This window comes from Solanum pennellii, chromosome 2 (assembly GCF_001406875.1).
Source record: "Solanum pennellii chromosome 2, SPENNV200".
Lineage (NCBI taxonomy): Eukaryota > Viridiplantae > Streptophyta > Magnoliopsida > Solanales > Solanaceae > Solanum > Solanum pennellii.
The window spans coordinates 18,597,479-18,611,420 of NC_028638.1; the positions used below are offsets into that span (position 1 = coordinate 18,597,479).

At 33.2% G+C, this 13,942-nt stretch overlaps 2 protein-coding genes across 3 annotated transcripts; one reads left to right on the plus strand and one right to left on the minus strand.

Moving 5' to 3' along the window:
* Window positions 1-432: 432 nt before the first annotated feature.
* Window positions 433-1,195, plus strand: LOC107010381. Its single transcript, XM_015209660.2, has one exon. The coding sequence runs from the start codon at window positions 593-595 to the stop codon at window positions 1,040-1,042; it is 450 nt and encodes a 149-aa protein (XP_015065146.1). The 5' UTR covers window positions 433-592; the 3' UTR covers window positions 1,043-1,195.
* A 1,360-nt stretch (window positions 1,196-2,555) lies between these two features.
* On the minus strand, window positions 2,556-13,495 carry LOC107008716 (ADP-ribosylation factor GTPase-activating protein AGD12-like). Of its 2 annotated transcripts, none has more exons than XM_015207857.2 (9): window positions 13,346-13,495; window positions 12,526-12,602; window positions 10,601-10,682; window positions 8,902-8,977; window positions 7,711-7,874; window positions 7,404-7,542; window positions 6,685-6,801; window positions 5,864-5,959; window positions 2,556-2,967 (listed from the first exon to the last, which is right to left on the minus strand). In XM_015207857.2, the coding sequence occupies exons 2-9, from the start codon at window positions 12,563-12,565 to the stop codon at window positions 2,686-2,688; spliced, it is 996 nt and encodes a 331-aa protein (XP_015063343.1). In that variant the 5' UTR covers window positions 12,566-12,602; window positions 13,346-13,495; the 3' UTR covers window positions 2,556-2,685. The 2 variants fall into 2 exon arrangements, with proteins under 2 accessions (XP_015063343.1, XP_027770652.1); XM_027914851.1 differs by having other exon boundaries at window positions 13,457-13,480.
* Between the last annotated feature and the right edge of the window lie 447 nt (window positions 13,496-13,942).

The following is a 13,942-nucleotide window of genomic DNA, read 5'->3' on the forward strand; positions in this document are numbered from 1 at the left end:
TTCAGAGCCTAAATTGATGTCACCCGATCCAAAGAGATCAGTTATGTCTAGCTATAGTCTTTGCTACCTTTTTACGATCTTGTTAATCATAATCTATAGCTTACCTTGGTTGCCTCGTTTCAACGTTTCGAGTAATGTCAATTTATATTTGGACTTTCGAAGTCGAGTCAGCTAGCAAAATAAATTCATTAAATTTAATGGCATGTGTTCCTCCCGTTAATTCAAAGAGTATATACACTACATCAATATATCAAAAGTATAACAAATGTTATTTAGATATCATTAATAATAATTTTAAATATATATCTTTTTTATTCTTTTTAAAACAAACTATAAAAAGAAAGCGGTTTATATTTTGTCAAAGAGAAGGAAAGTGTATAATAGGTAGTAGAGTGATAAAAGTTAGTGAAAAATATATACTTCAATTTATACATACGTAGGACTACTTTATAAAAGATTTTCATACAAACACTTGATAACTTTTTTGCTTCTTCCTTTGATGAGAAGCAAACTCCAACTCTCTTTTTCAGTATTTAGAGAGAGAGAGAAAGCGTGTTGCGAGGATAAGCCAAAGCTATAGAAAAAAAACAAAATGGATCAAATTTTACAAAACACTCTCTTCTTTATCATCATCATCATAATTGTCTCCATTTTTTCCCCCAATTCATACGGCAGAGAACTCCGTCCATCGGAGCACGGATTACCATATCAACACTCATCATATCCAACCGCAAAATCTACAGATCCAGAATTACATTCATTCTTCGCCGGCACCGGAGAGAAAACACCCTCTTCGCTACCGGAGGCTAGGAATTTGACCTTGTGGGATAATTCCGGCGATCAAATGTCACGTGACAGCAACCGTAAAGATCACGTGAGACAAGTGCTATTGGTTTCCAGCTTTGTTTGTGGAGCAGCCGGCGTCGTTTTGCTCGCCGTTTCGGCGGTTGTTTTTGCCGTTAGGCTACGAAAGAGAAAGCACAGAGAGACTTCGTTGTCAACGTTAGGGTCAACGTCAGTGGTTAACGTCGTTAATAAATGAAGAAGTAAAAGTACAGTGATTATAATAATGTTTGAGAAACACGATAAGGATAAGAGTTTAATTCTACTTAATCAAGCTTTCATTTTGATTTTTGTGTACATAATAATTCATCATTTAATTATTGAGATGAGTGACATATACTTTTTCCTCTTATTTTTATTATTTCTTAAAAAAATTAATTAGTTGTCAATTTATTTATTTTTTTGTTGTCAATGCCCTGTAAGGGCTACTATTGTATTTTGTTCTTCAAAAGAAATTATTTATTAAAATAAACTAATCAATGAAAACTTAATATTGTATCATTTCTGGTTGACACTATTTGGATTTATGAGATACTTTATAAATCTTGTTGTAGAGACAAAAATTTGACACTATCACATTGTGTCTTGATTTACGGATGCTCTACGCCTCTTGCTTTATAAGCAAGACTTAGCCCAAGGACTTCTAAGGAATAAGTTATTTGAGAATGTCTATTAAAGGGATAAACTAATTTATCAATTAGGTATGAGTCCTTCAAGTCTTAAAAATTAGGTAGAAGTGACAAATTTTAACTTTTACACTTTAGTCTAGCAATTGTCGTAGTTATTGAGACAACTTCTTTAGTCGTTCGATAACTTCAATAGTTGTCCAAGCAATTTTAGAAGTTGTCTAGAGACAACTACAAACATGTTATTAGTTTAGTCTTTTTATTAAAATTAAAAATAAAAAATGTAAAGGAAAATAAAAGGGGCTCACTTGTCCTATTTTTTTATTTAAAAACTTGTGAGACACTTTTAGCTCATTTTATAAGTTTTAAATTTACAAAGACAAAAAATCTTGATTTATGAGATACCGTATAATTATTACCATAGTGGCAAGACTTATTAGCCAAGGACTTTCAAACAACAAGTTGCACTCCATAGAAAAGGCTTAACACTGCAACATTTTATCTTAATTTATGAGATGAACTATAATTCTCGTCTTAGAGGCAAAACATAGACCAATAACTTTCAAATAATAAGGTGTGCCTCATGAACAACAGTTTACACTATTTCACCATGTCTAGCTTATGAGATACTTTTTAACTTTTGTCTTAGATGCAACACATACTTCAGGGCTTAAAGAAATAATTTATGCCTCATGAATAATGGTGTTTTAAAACTACACTATTCTTCTCCATAGATTATTACTCAATCATTAGATGCTAACATACACTATTTTTCTTAGATTAAATATATGACAAATTTTTATTACAGTTGTTGTTGACTTAACTTGAAAGTAAAACTTTTAAGGGGATAAAAGGGTCTGAAAAATACTCTAATTTTGATCGATTGTTGTTACGGTATCAAACTTTATGAAGGACCTTTCATCCTCTGCACTATTTAATAGTATATTCTAAAGGTATATATGTGCGCATGTGGATACATTACTATATATAATTATGAATTGTAATATCCTCTCGGGCACATATATACCTTTAAAATACACTATTAACTAATCTAGTCCATGTGCATAATTTAGGGAAGAAAACAGGTGAGTGTGCAAGAGAGAATACAACAGCATGGATTATCCAATACTTCTGATTCAAAAGTTCATACATGTGATTATTTCAAAAACACAAATGGGAGGGTAAGTAGCAAAAAATTCTAAAATCTTATATACACCTATTGGTCAAGAGGGATCCACTCTAATTCTAATTCAAGATCTCCAGATTCAACATTTTGTAGCTTAAGATTTACTTCTTGCTTCACCTTCCCGTCCACGATGTTTACAGTGCTATCATCCAGCAGGGCATTATCATTTGATTTTAGCCATTTTCCAATCTGCATGTTACCAAACATTCCAGCATCCCCAAATGCCATGGCAGATGTTATCATAGGCTGGATGTCTATCTCGGCTTCCCCCATTATATCATCAGCAGAGAATGTATCATGATCGTATACTTGCTGCAGTTCCAAGTAAAAAGAAAGATGAGAGTAATGGTGAACAATGGATAACAAAATGAATGCAAAATAAAGAGTAAGGATATAATATCGCCATAAACAGAAGGTGCATTTACAGGAAATAGTTCCCGAATTTCACAAGTCCCGGTTATATGACATGCATCAAGGGAATGCATAGGCATAAAGATGCCGGACAAAAAAAGAAGGATTATTTGTACAATACATGCTATTTTTAATACACCGAACCAAACAATGCATAAGAAATAATCTATTGTATAACTAATGCAAGCATAACTAATACAAACATTACTAATACACTCTATTTAGCATTATTTGTATACATTCTACCAAATGATCCCTTACAGATTTACCTCACTTTTTGAAACACCAAATGCTAGTCCTAAGAAGCTTCATTTAAAGAGGCATAGGCCATAGAATCCAATAGTACACATAATTTGGAAAACAACATAGGACTTAATTGAAATATTTTGAGCAACCAAGCAACATTTTTCCTAGAAAGAATGAATAAGATCAAGCAACGGCTGAGACTGTGACAAAGATGATGATTAGATAGCAACAACAAGGTCTCCTGAGATAACACTCTCATTTTACCACAGATTTCCAATAGTACCATTGGTACCACAATTTCTGCTTGCACATAAGATTTTAATTACGAATCAAGATCATTTTTGGCAGTATGCAATATTCACTTTAACAAAAGATTGAAGTAAAGTGAGAACCGAGAAATGCTAAGTGCTTGATATGGACTTCTTTTTATCCAAATAGCTTTCGCAGAAGTCGTTAAGTGGCTCACTAAAGATCAGGCATACTGTTGACTTGATAAATGCTATTGAGTACAGTACACCAGGAAAAGAGCTCTTAAGAGGGTACTCAAAGTGGTCTTTCTCCACTCATCGGACATCCAACCACTTCTTTATATAGCATTGAATAGCTTGGTAACCCATCCTACTCAAATCTCTCCAATACACATTCAAACATCAATGGGATACCATCTTGAACAACAAGCTTTTCATTAATCATATTTTTCATGACATCTTCCTCTCTGTTGGCCTAATTTATGTGTATCTAAATTCCATCATACACAAATGTATGGTGATCTAAATTATTGTTCTCGTAGTTGTGTTTAGTTGACCAAAATTATTCCTCCCATCTCTTCTTAATCTCATAATCTCCGGTCAATACTTATTGAGAATCGTCTTTAATACGCTTCACCTTGTTTAATTCGTTACTCTGTTTCTCTCAAGTTGTACTAGTTTAGATATTTCTTTCTCCCTTGTTCATGTTCGAAACGACCCATATATGGCTTCCCCTCAAGCTTTAATAATAGCTTTCTTAGCTTCCCTCTTGACTCTCATATACTCTTGAAACGTCTCTCCTTCTGCTTTAGGCAACTTCCTAGAGCACTCTCTTTCAGCTCCAATAATTTTTCCCTCCCTTCATTCCCATGTGAATATCCTCATAGTCGAGGTCCTATTTGTGTCAATAAGTTGTAATTGAAAAAGACAATGCAATTTCACTCAATAATTATCTCCATATCTCACAATAAATGGTCTCACAAAATAATGCAAGTATATTCTTTGGATTGGTGTTGCCTCGTTAGTTGATAGGAACATGGGTGGCTCTAGTGAGACGTTTTTTAGTGTTTGCTTTAGTCACCCACAATTTTGAGGCCCCATAATTTATTTTCCTTGAGACAATATTGAAGATTGTAAATACATACAAAATTTATATTTATATATTCTTATTCGAAAAAACAATCTATCTACTTCTTAACAGGATATTTTAGAATTCTAAATAAGCTACTCAAATTTTCATATTAATCGATTAATTTTTACAACAACATCCAAAATATTGTATTATAAACACATGGCTAACATCTTATCAACTTGACTTAATTTTAACTATTATAAATAAAAATATTACTACGTCAAGTTAAAACTGGACGATGCCTACGAACACTTCCATTTGTTGAGGAGCTGGAGACAATTGGAAGAAGAAATTATGAGCGAGACAGGTGGAAACTAATTCCTAACCCGTATCTGGTGGACCTTATGGAAGAAAAGAAATGTGAGTTGTTTTCAAGTCAAAATCAACAACATCCAGAGAACAAAAAATGAATTGTATTAACTTCTTTTATTTTTTTGTGTAAACAAAATATGGTGGGGATATAGATTTGTTAGTTGACTCCATGGGTTCTAGACCTCACTTGCTAGTTTCTTTTTGTAATGTCCAATGAGGGTTGTAACTAAACATTCCATTACTTTTTTTGCATGATATTTTTTTGTAAATACAAAGTTACATTTTTCAAAAAAAAAAAAAGTTTATGCGTTTAAAAATGCTACACTAAAAAATAAGTATAAATAAATAGAAAATGCAATCCATATTTATTGTTATTGTTCATTTTCTCTAAATTCAATTGTGTATTTTTCTTTTTCTTAGCTTTGTATATGTGTTACTTACACTGGTATGATATTGTTGTGTAAATACTTAACACCGACTAATAAAGTTTGTTTTTACGTCCCTAATTATATTAAAACTCCTTAACACTGAAAAAACATTGGAATAAAACTTGCTCGCTGAAAAACAACCAAATAACTGCAATATTTTTTCTTTTACATAATCATTTTCATCCTTCTGACACTATTAAGTTTCATAAAATAATCCATTCAGCAATTAGAAGTTCCATATTTAATCTTGTATAATCAATAAAAGAAAGTTCTTGTTTAATCCTCTAACAAAATGCTTATAATTGTAAGCATATAAATAAATCCTAAAAAGTTGTATAAATAAAAGCTAGCATATCAAGATGAAGAAAAAACAGAAAAGATGAAAAAGTTAATAGACATTATTCTCGAGACAAGTAGAATAGAACTATTACCAGTCTTACAACTCCGTAATCTTGTGGAACAGAAAGCATTACTTCCTCATTCCAAATTGGATTTAAATTGCTCTTTACTACACTTGTTTGCACTTTCTGAACAAAAGAACCAGATAAGAGACATATATAATCAACCTCTTCTTGTTAGTTATTCGACAATCTATGTATAAGTAAGAGTATGCATCATCAAAAGGTCTAATAATTATTTGCCAAGCAAAATACGCAAGATTTTTTCAAAATATAGAGACAACTTTCAACAAATTCTGCCACAATTCAATCATTTAGTAAAATGACGAGAAATGGTCAAATGCCCCCCCTAATGTATTATCGGATTCCCAACTACACTTTAATTTTTTTTTTGACGACAACTACACTTAAACTTCACGATCGTCCTATCACCCCTGAATTTCTATGGTAAATCTGGTGGAGATAGTAGTGGCGGCAACGACTTAGGAATGGCGGGAGATAGACAGATTTGATCATTAAAAAGGAAGAAGTTTCTCTAAAGAAGAAAGAAAAGAAGGAATATATATATATATATGTATATACCAAAAAGTTTAATATTTGTTTTCGGTGCTCACTTTCTCAGGGAGAGTGAAATACACTCACTTCGCCACATAAGCATTTAGGGAGATGATAATTTCAGTTTTGAACTGTTCTGGGATGATAGGACCCCATGAAGTTTAAGTGTGTAGATGAGAATCCGATAATAAGTTGGGGACATCTGACCATTTTCTCATCAAATGACCAAAAACAAAGACTTTGAACTTTTGTTTCTCTTTCATTTCAAAATTTAAGTCACATGTCAAAAAATGACTAACCTGTTTCCCAAGATTCAGGACAACATAAGGATCACTTGAGAGCATATCTCTGATGGCTAAGTTTGTGCCTTTAATTACTTTAACCTTCAGCATTCCAATAAATTCTACCATGCCTTCCTGTGACCAAATTGAGCATTAACAACATAAAATTGGTTATGGAAATGCAATTAACATTTAATGATATATTCAACATTATTGTGAAATAACTCCATATTGTGTAAACTTCGCCTGTGATGAAGTACTCCCTTTGTTTTAATTTGTTTGCTAGTGTGTTTCAAAAAAAAATACCTCTTTCCTAATTTGGCAACTCTTTGATATCAACAACCCACATGACATATTTAAGACCACAAGATTAAAAGGTCATTTTGATACATTACACATATCTTTAGTATTTTATGACAAGATTAAAAGAGCATTTTAGTACATTACACACAAAAAAGGAATGTCTTAGGCAACACCAACAAGAACTATTTGACACATTACATGCATGATGGGGAAGTTTGTCTGACCTATGCTTAGGCTCCCAAAATTTTGAGGCGTTAAATTTTAATAGTGAACTTTAGAATTTTATTCACTTTAACTATGTTGAAATTTGTAAAAAAAAATAAGAAGTACAAATTCTTTCTTACAAGAGAAAAAGGGAAATATTGCCTATTTTTAACCATAGAAATATTTTAGAAACAATTCTCAATATTAATAATAATATATTTAGAACTTACAGATTTTTGTGAAGTTGAACTCGAACTTCGAAAGCTGTCTGTGATCTTGTTAGATAAACTTGTTTTGAGAGATCCTTTTTTCTGATTTGACAATATACGCAAGCTTGGTTTCAAGAATTCTTGTCGCTCATACTTGGACCTTGAAAAGAAATGTGTTTACATCAATAAAAACAAGACCTATTAGAAATTAGAATACTAACACAACAATCAATAAGGAAGGGGTCATGAAGGCCGATATTCAGTGATACAAATTGCTTTAAGAAGTAAAGATGAATAGAAAGAACAACACTTCCACATCTGAACTAACCTAATGAATTTAGAACGCTGCTCATGGCTAGCATCTGCTCCTGGCTTTGAAATGCCTTCAGGAATATAAGCTTCATAGATTGAATTTGCTGAAGCATTACCTCCGACCTCAACCATTGCATCAATTTCATCATCAGACCATTCATCCAATGTCACAGACAAAACCTGCAACATCATAGTCAATCGTAGTCATATTAAGGAGGGGAAAAATCAAAATTTTGTATTAACAAGAACAATATTGTCATTTCTCATGACAGAAAAAATGCAAACATGAATCTACACACTTGACAATTTTAGAGATATAGCATGACTTTTAGTGAAAGAACATTGCTTAGGTATATGTTCTTGTCTCCCTGCTATGTAGTAAGCTAAATGAAACCGAGAAATTTAGCGTTTTACCGATCCTAGTCCCGACTTAAAAACAAAGTTGAGTAACAAAACTTTTCAATTCAATATAACTCTCTATACTTGAGAAATATTGAAACATTCACTAAATTGTTGAGGCAACAGATAGTTATTTAGAACTAGATTGCTAGAAGACAATTAGCAACACATCAAACTGTCAGGACGGAGTCAAACATAAAATGTGCCATGAAACGTAGAATACTTATGAAGTTTTTCTGTAATCTTGGCAAACTGATTTAAGAAATCAAAAAGTATAATCTGAGATAACTTGAATATTTCAACGACTTTAAATCAAATTTAGCAGGAAATTGTTGCTGGAAACCTGCCAATAACAGTAAATCTGGGTCAAACCGAAGATGACCAGACATTCGTCAATCTTACTGCTACCCTATTCTCCTTTTTAAGTGAACAAATTGCAAGCTACCACACATGTGCTTTGATATCAATCATAAAGGGAAAAAAATATTTTACCGTTTACAGTGACAGGAAGCAAGCTCAATTTGGTTAAATTACAACAAACAAATAGTTCAAGGCTATAAGAACTTGGTGATGTGCTACATTGATAATGGTTATAGTAGCAATCTCTATAGAATTTGGAACAACAAAACATTATTGTGCAGTCAATTATGAAGACATTGGGAAAAAAATTTGGTTCTCTGCCTAGGAAAAGTAAATCGATAGAACTAAGTTACATACATATCTCAAAAAAGAAAAGCTTAGTTCAAGCAGTAAATCATGGCCAGCGTCGACTTTGAAGTAAAGAAGAGAATACCCGTGAAAAACTTACTTTTGAAATGTGAGTTCCAAGGCTTCTGTGCACACCACAGCATTTTAAGCATATGAAAACACCAATATTGGTCGACCTGGAATCGATGAATACAATGCAAGAACAAAAAAATTCAGGGAGAGAAATAGAAGAGGAGAAAGTTATCTTGAGATACTTGGAACAGATATGGCCAGTAAGAGATATTTGACCAGTAAAAGAAAATGACATTTCACCTTGTCATTTATGCTGTTTTGCTTAAAAGTAGTTTTCTGAAACAAGAGGCAGATAGAACTAGAGCAACTGCACATAGTTTACTCAATAAATATTTTTTAAGGTTGAAGCAATGCCATCATCTTCCGAACTGTCTCAATTAAACCTGATAAAAGGGTCATGTCAACAAGAAGTTGGACTGACCAGACCTGGTAAGAGGGCCATGGAACCAGCCATAGCTCGAACCAGCTTGGCCAAGTGAGGCTCAATGCAATCCCTCCATTTCCCAATCTGATGAGTCAAGTGAGGCCCCTATTTTTGTACAATTATTTACACTATTACCTAAAACCTAAAACAACAAAATACCCGCTAATTATTTACTTTTCAAAGACCAATTTACAGTTATCACTATATTCTCGTAACACTCCCTCAAGCTCTCATTTTCTTAAGTTCTGACTTGTTCTTGGTGATTGAAATTTGCAAACCAAATTTTGACACCTACATTTTTGTTTCAATTTTGGAAAATGATCCCCATGTTCATCTTTTCATAAACAATTACTTTAATATTTTTAATCTTTATTTGCATATATAATGACACCCCAACTTGGTTGGAACTTGGGCATAGTTTTTTTGTTGTATAGACATCTTCATCTAGTTCATATTTCACTAAATTAAGACCTTTATATACTATCAGTTTGACACTGAGAAAGTTATGAATTTTATTACTCATAAAGTAGCATTAACATTTGATCTATGTCATTCAATATTAAGTCACGGTGAAAGGAAAAGTCAAGCTAATATCTTGTACTTGTCACCATAGCTTTTTATGTAATAACTAGTAAATGTACTCGCGCTTCGCGCGGTTAGAACATTCTTCTTTAAAATTTATTAGAATAGGATTTTTCTTGTATTTTGATGTTATTCCAGTTGCTTGAATTATGAGTAGGCTAGGTATGGTCGTAATAGTTGAGCCCAGAAGCTTATATCAGGAAGGAGTTAGCTGTCGTTTACCAGAATCATAACAAATGTATTTCTTCTCACCATATCATAACAATGATTGGCCAATACAAAGGTCTTTAATGGCTAACCTTTTACGTCAGACATTAAACTGAACTAAACAGTCTTTCATCTAATCGCTTTTTCCTTTTTCCACTCAACCTGACAGATATCTGTATATGGTTGTTCTCTATATGAGGGAAGCTTAGCTAGCTGAACACACAGTCCTCAGGAACAGCTTGGCTATATACATGGCAAGAGTTATAGAAGAACAGGAAGAAATAATAAACAAAGCTACATCTAAGAAAGTGACAACCCCCTCCCCACCTCCAAAAGAAAAAAAAACAATATTATAACTTCACATTTATGTCTATATATATAGAGAGGCCCATAAATTACAACTATAAAATCATTAGATATGTGGATTATGCATTTCATGTTCCTGTTATTATCCAAAAAGTATCCACACTTGTTCGAACAGAAAGATAAGTAGGCATCAGGTGCTGAAACTTACGCCCATTTAGGGTCTGGAGAACCACAATCAGCACACACACGATTATCTTTTTGAAGCAAAAGGTCTTTCAATCTTCTCTTGCCTGTGAATTTACAATTACCAGTCACACAAAAAGAAAGATAAATCTAATTATTCAAAGATTGAAAAGGTTGGAGGTATCTATCTATACAAGGACATGGTAATAGCTTACTGTGACCAGTGAAGACTGAGTTATCAATTTGTAGCAAAACATAACAGTTATTTGGAAGAAATTGAAGCATACAACTATCTCAAACAGCATAAAAATCTGTCAATGCACCATATGGGCTATCTTTTGTGCAACGAGGAAGAGAAAATTGGTACTTCAAAGTTAAAACTTATAACTCCAAATCCTCATTCATTTATCTCATAAAGGACTACTTCTGCCAACTATCAATAGTGAAGCCATCAATGTTTGGCATGTTAAGTTGTAGAAACTCTGGCCCAATAACCATCAAACACAACAAATAAAAAGGATGCAACTTTTTTTCCGTCTTATAAGCAGTTTTAACTTTGTAAATGACCAATGCCTAACTGGATCCCATAGACCACTTAACAAGGAATAGGTAGAAGAAAATTTAAGAAAAGTAAGAAGTTTCAGCATGCACGATCAAACATTGGAGTATTATCAATGTATGGCATGTAAAATTGTAGAAACTATGGCCCAATAATCATCAAACCAATAAAAAGGATACAACTTTTTTTATTCCTTCTTATAAGCAGTTTTGACTTTGTAAATGACCAATGCCTAACTGGATCCCATAGACCACTTTACAAGGAACAGGTAGAAGAAAATTTAAGAAAAGTAAGAAGTTTCAGCATGCACGATCAAATTTTGGAGTATTAAGCTAGGTGTCTTTCATTATAGTCAACTCCAATTAAATGAATCTGTAATTTCTCAATTACTGTATGAAGTGAACAGCAATAACAAAAGACAAGCATATAAACTTCAGCCTTTAAAAATGCTCTAACATCAGTTGCGGAGACACTTCTGCCAAGGGGTTTCAACTAACCCTCTTCACCGGAAAATTGTACAATGTATACAGGTGAAAGATCTTTCTTTTTATGACTGCGGTGTCCGGGCCAGCTTTTCATGCGCCTTGACTAATTCCATGGAATACCTATCACCTCACCAGCTACAGGTACCAAGTAACTCTAACCACCAAGGCTAGGACAGATGGGAAGAATCACCTAGTGTTTTTTTTTCTCCGCAGGTCCTGAGATCTCAGGATTCTCAACCACTTCATTGACCGCTCGGCCACACCCTTGGGTGCAATACAAGTGAAAAATATTCTATATGTGTATATATAAAAATTGTTGAATACCCTAGACACAAAGAGAGCTTTTCTCAAATCCCCTTGATGAAATTCCTAGCTCTACCCCCATTCTAACAATTAAAGGTTGAGTACAGACATGGGGATCCACCTACATGGCTTACAAATTATGGATCTTTAGTGTAATCACTTCAACTTTCATGTGAACATCTTCCAAGACGAGTTGGATAATCTCCAAACAAACAATTAAAAGAAAAAAGAGGTGTTTGACTTTTAAAGAGTATGCCTGAAATTCTCCTAGGAGCGTCATATTGCTATCAAGCAATGAGGAAGTCTGAGCATGCGCATAAATGTAAGAATACAGACACAATCTCCAATAAAATCGAAAGACATTATCATCTCAGAAATTTGAGAAGTAATTATTTACACCTTTGTATCAACGACTACAAACTTGCAGTTTTCTTAAGCTTAGATGTGTCAATTTACAAAAAACTCTATTGGATGCAATTTCCAGATACATCATGAACAACACATAAGACACAATAAGATGGTTGTAGTGAAGCGAAGTAACTACTCTCATACAGAGCTAAATTAGCACATAAGCAGACGTTTGATAGTGCAGTGAGATCATACTTGAAGTTGGTCTTGTAAGTGCAGACGGGCGCTGGCTCATTGCTCTCTACTAAGCTGCTCTCCTTCAACTTGACCACCTTTTACAAGGAACCAACATATAATGAGTCAGTCAGCTGAAAAGCTTAAGGAAGATACGGATGTGACAAGGGCCTTCACATATTTGCATTTGTAAAAATCCTACAATCATTTTTTCCTTGAAGGCAAATGCTTTTTTGCTTTTGGTTACCTGAAGTCATTTCCTTTACAACTATCCCTATTATTTTACTCTATACACAGTCAATTAGACATTGTTATCAACCTTCAATATTCAAACTAACATCAAGACACTATCCCATACCATATATAACCAACCCAACTCTTAAAATGGCCCACAAAAAAAATTCTCAAGCTAAAACATTTTCCCCTGGAAACATTTCTCGTCATAATGTACATTCCATAAATCAGGAAACATATCAATGATGACAGACACTCTGGCAAAACAAAACACCAGGAAGAAAAATAGGCTGCTAGCAGGACAAGGAACAACTAGGAAACAGAAGTGTAAAAGTAATTGGTAGCATCAGAAGCCCATAAATCAAAAAAAAAGAAAAAGGATAGAAGCCTTTTTGAATTCCACAAGAGACACATATAACATAAATGGTAATCGGAGCCATCATGCAAGCGGAATCCAGGTACACAAAACTCAGATAATTCGAAGAATCATTGAATCCCAAAATACAAAGATATGAGCATTAAAAAAATGAAGGAAACATGTAATCGAGTACCCAGATCATTATAAAATTGAGGTGAAATGCATAAAAGATCGAAGAACAATCATCACCTAATTTGTGGCAAGAATATTGATTTGGAATCTGAGATTATGCTTCAATGACGAAGGAAACAAGACGGAGAGAGAATAAGAGGGAGGTGGGAGAGAAATGCGAACTTTTACCTCTTATATGTTAAATTTGATTGATTGATTAATAAAGTGACAATAACAAACTACCTCTATTAGACTACTAGTATTCATTCTATCAACTTCTACCCACAACCCATGGGTCCCAATAATTTTTATTATTTTTAAGGAAAAGATATAATGTGAAATTTGAATTGTATCAATTGTTTTAAAAGATTTTTTATTCACCTTATATAGAGTGTGCGTTCACTCAAAGAAGGAGTGAACAACCTAAAATAATTAATATAATTTATTATAAAGAAAAATTTTGTTATAAAACTATATAAACAATGAGATAAATAACATATGGAGAAGAGAAAATACCTTTTATTCATCTTAAAGTATGTTCAGTATTCATGGATCATTCTTTACAAGGAAGGAAAACCTTTTTATTTATAGGAGAAATCTAACTTTGTCTCCAACTAGAATTTCTAACTACATCCTAAAATGACTCCACATAATTAGACATTCACTATGATACAA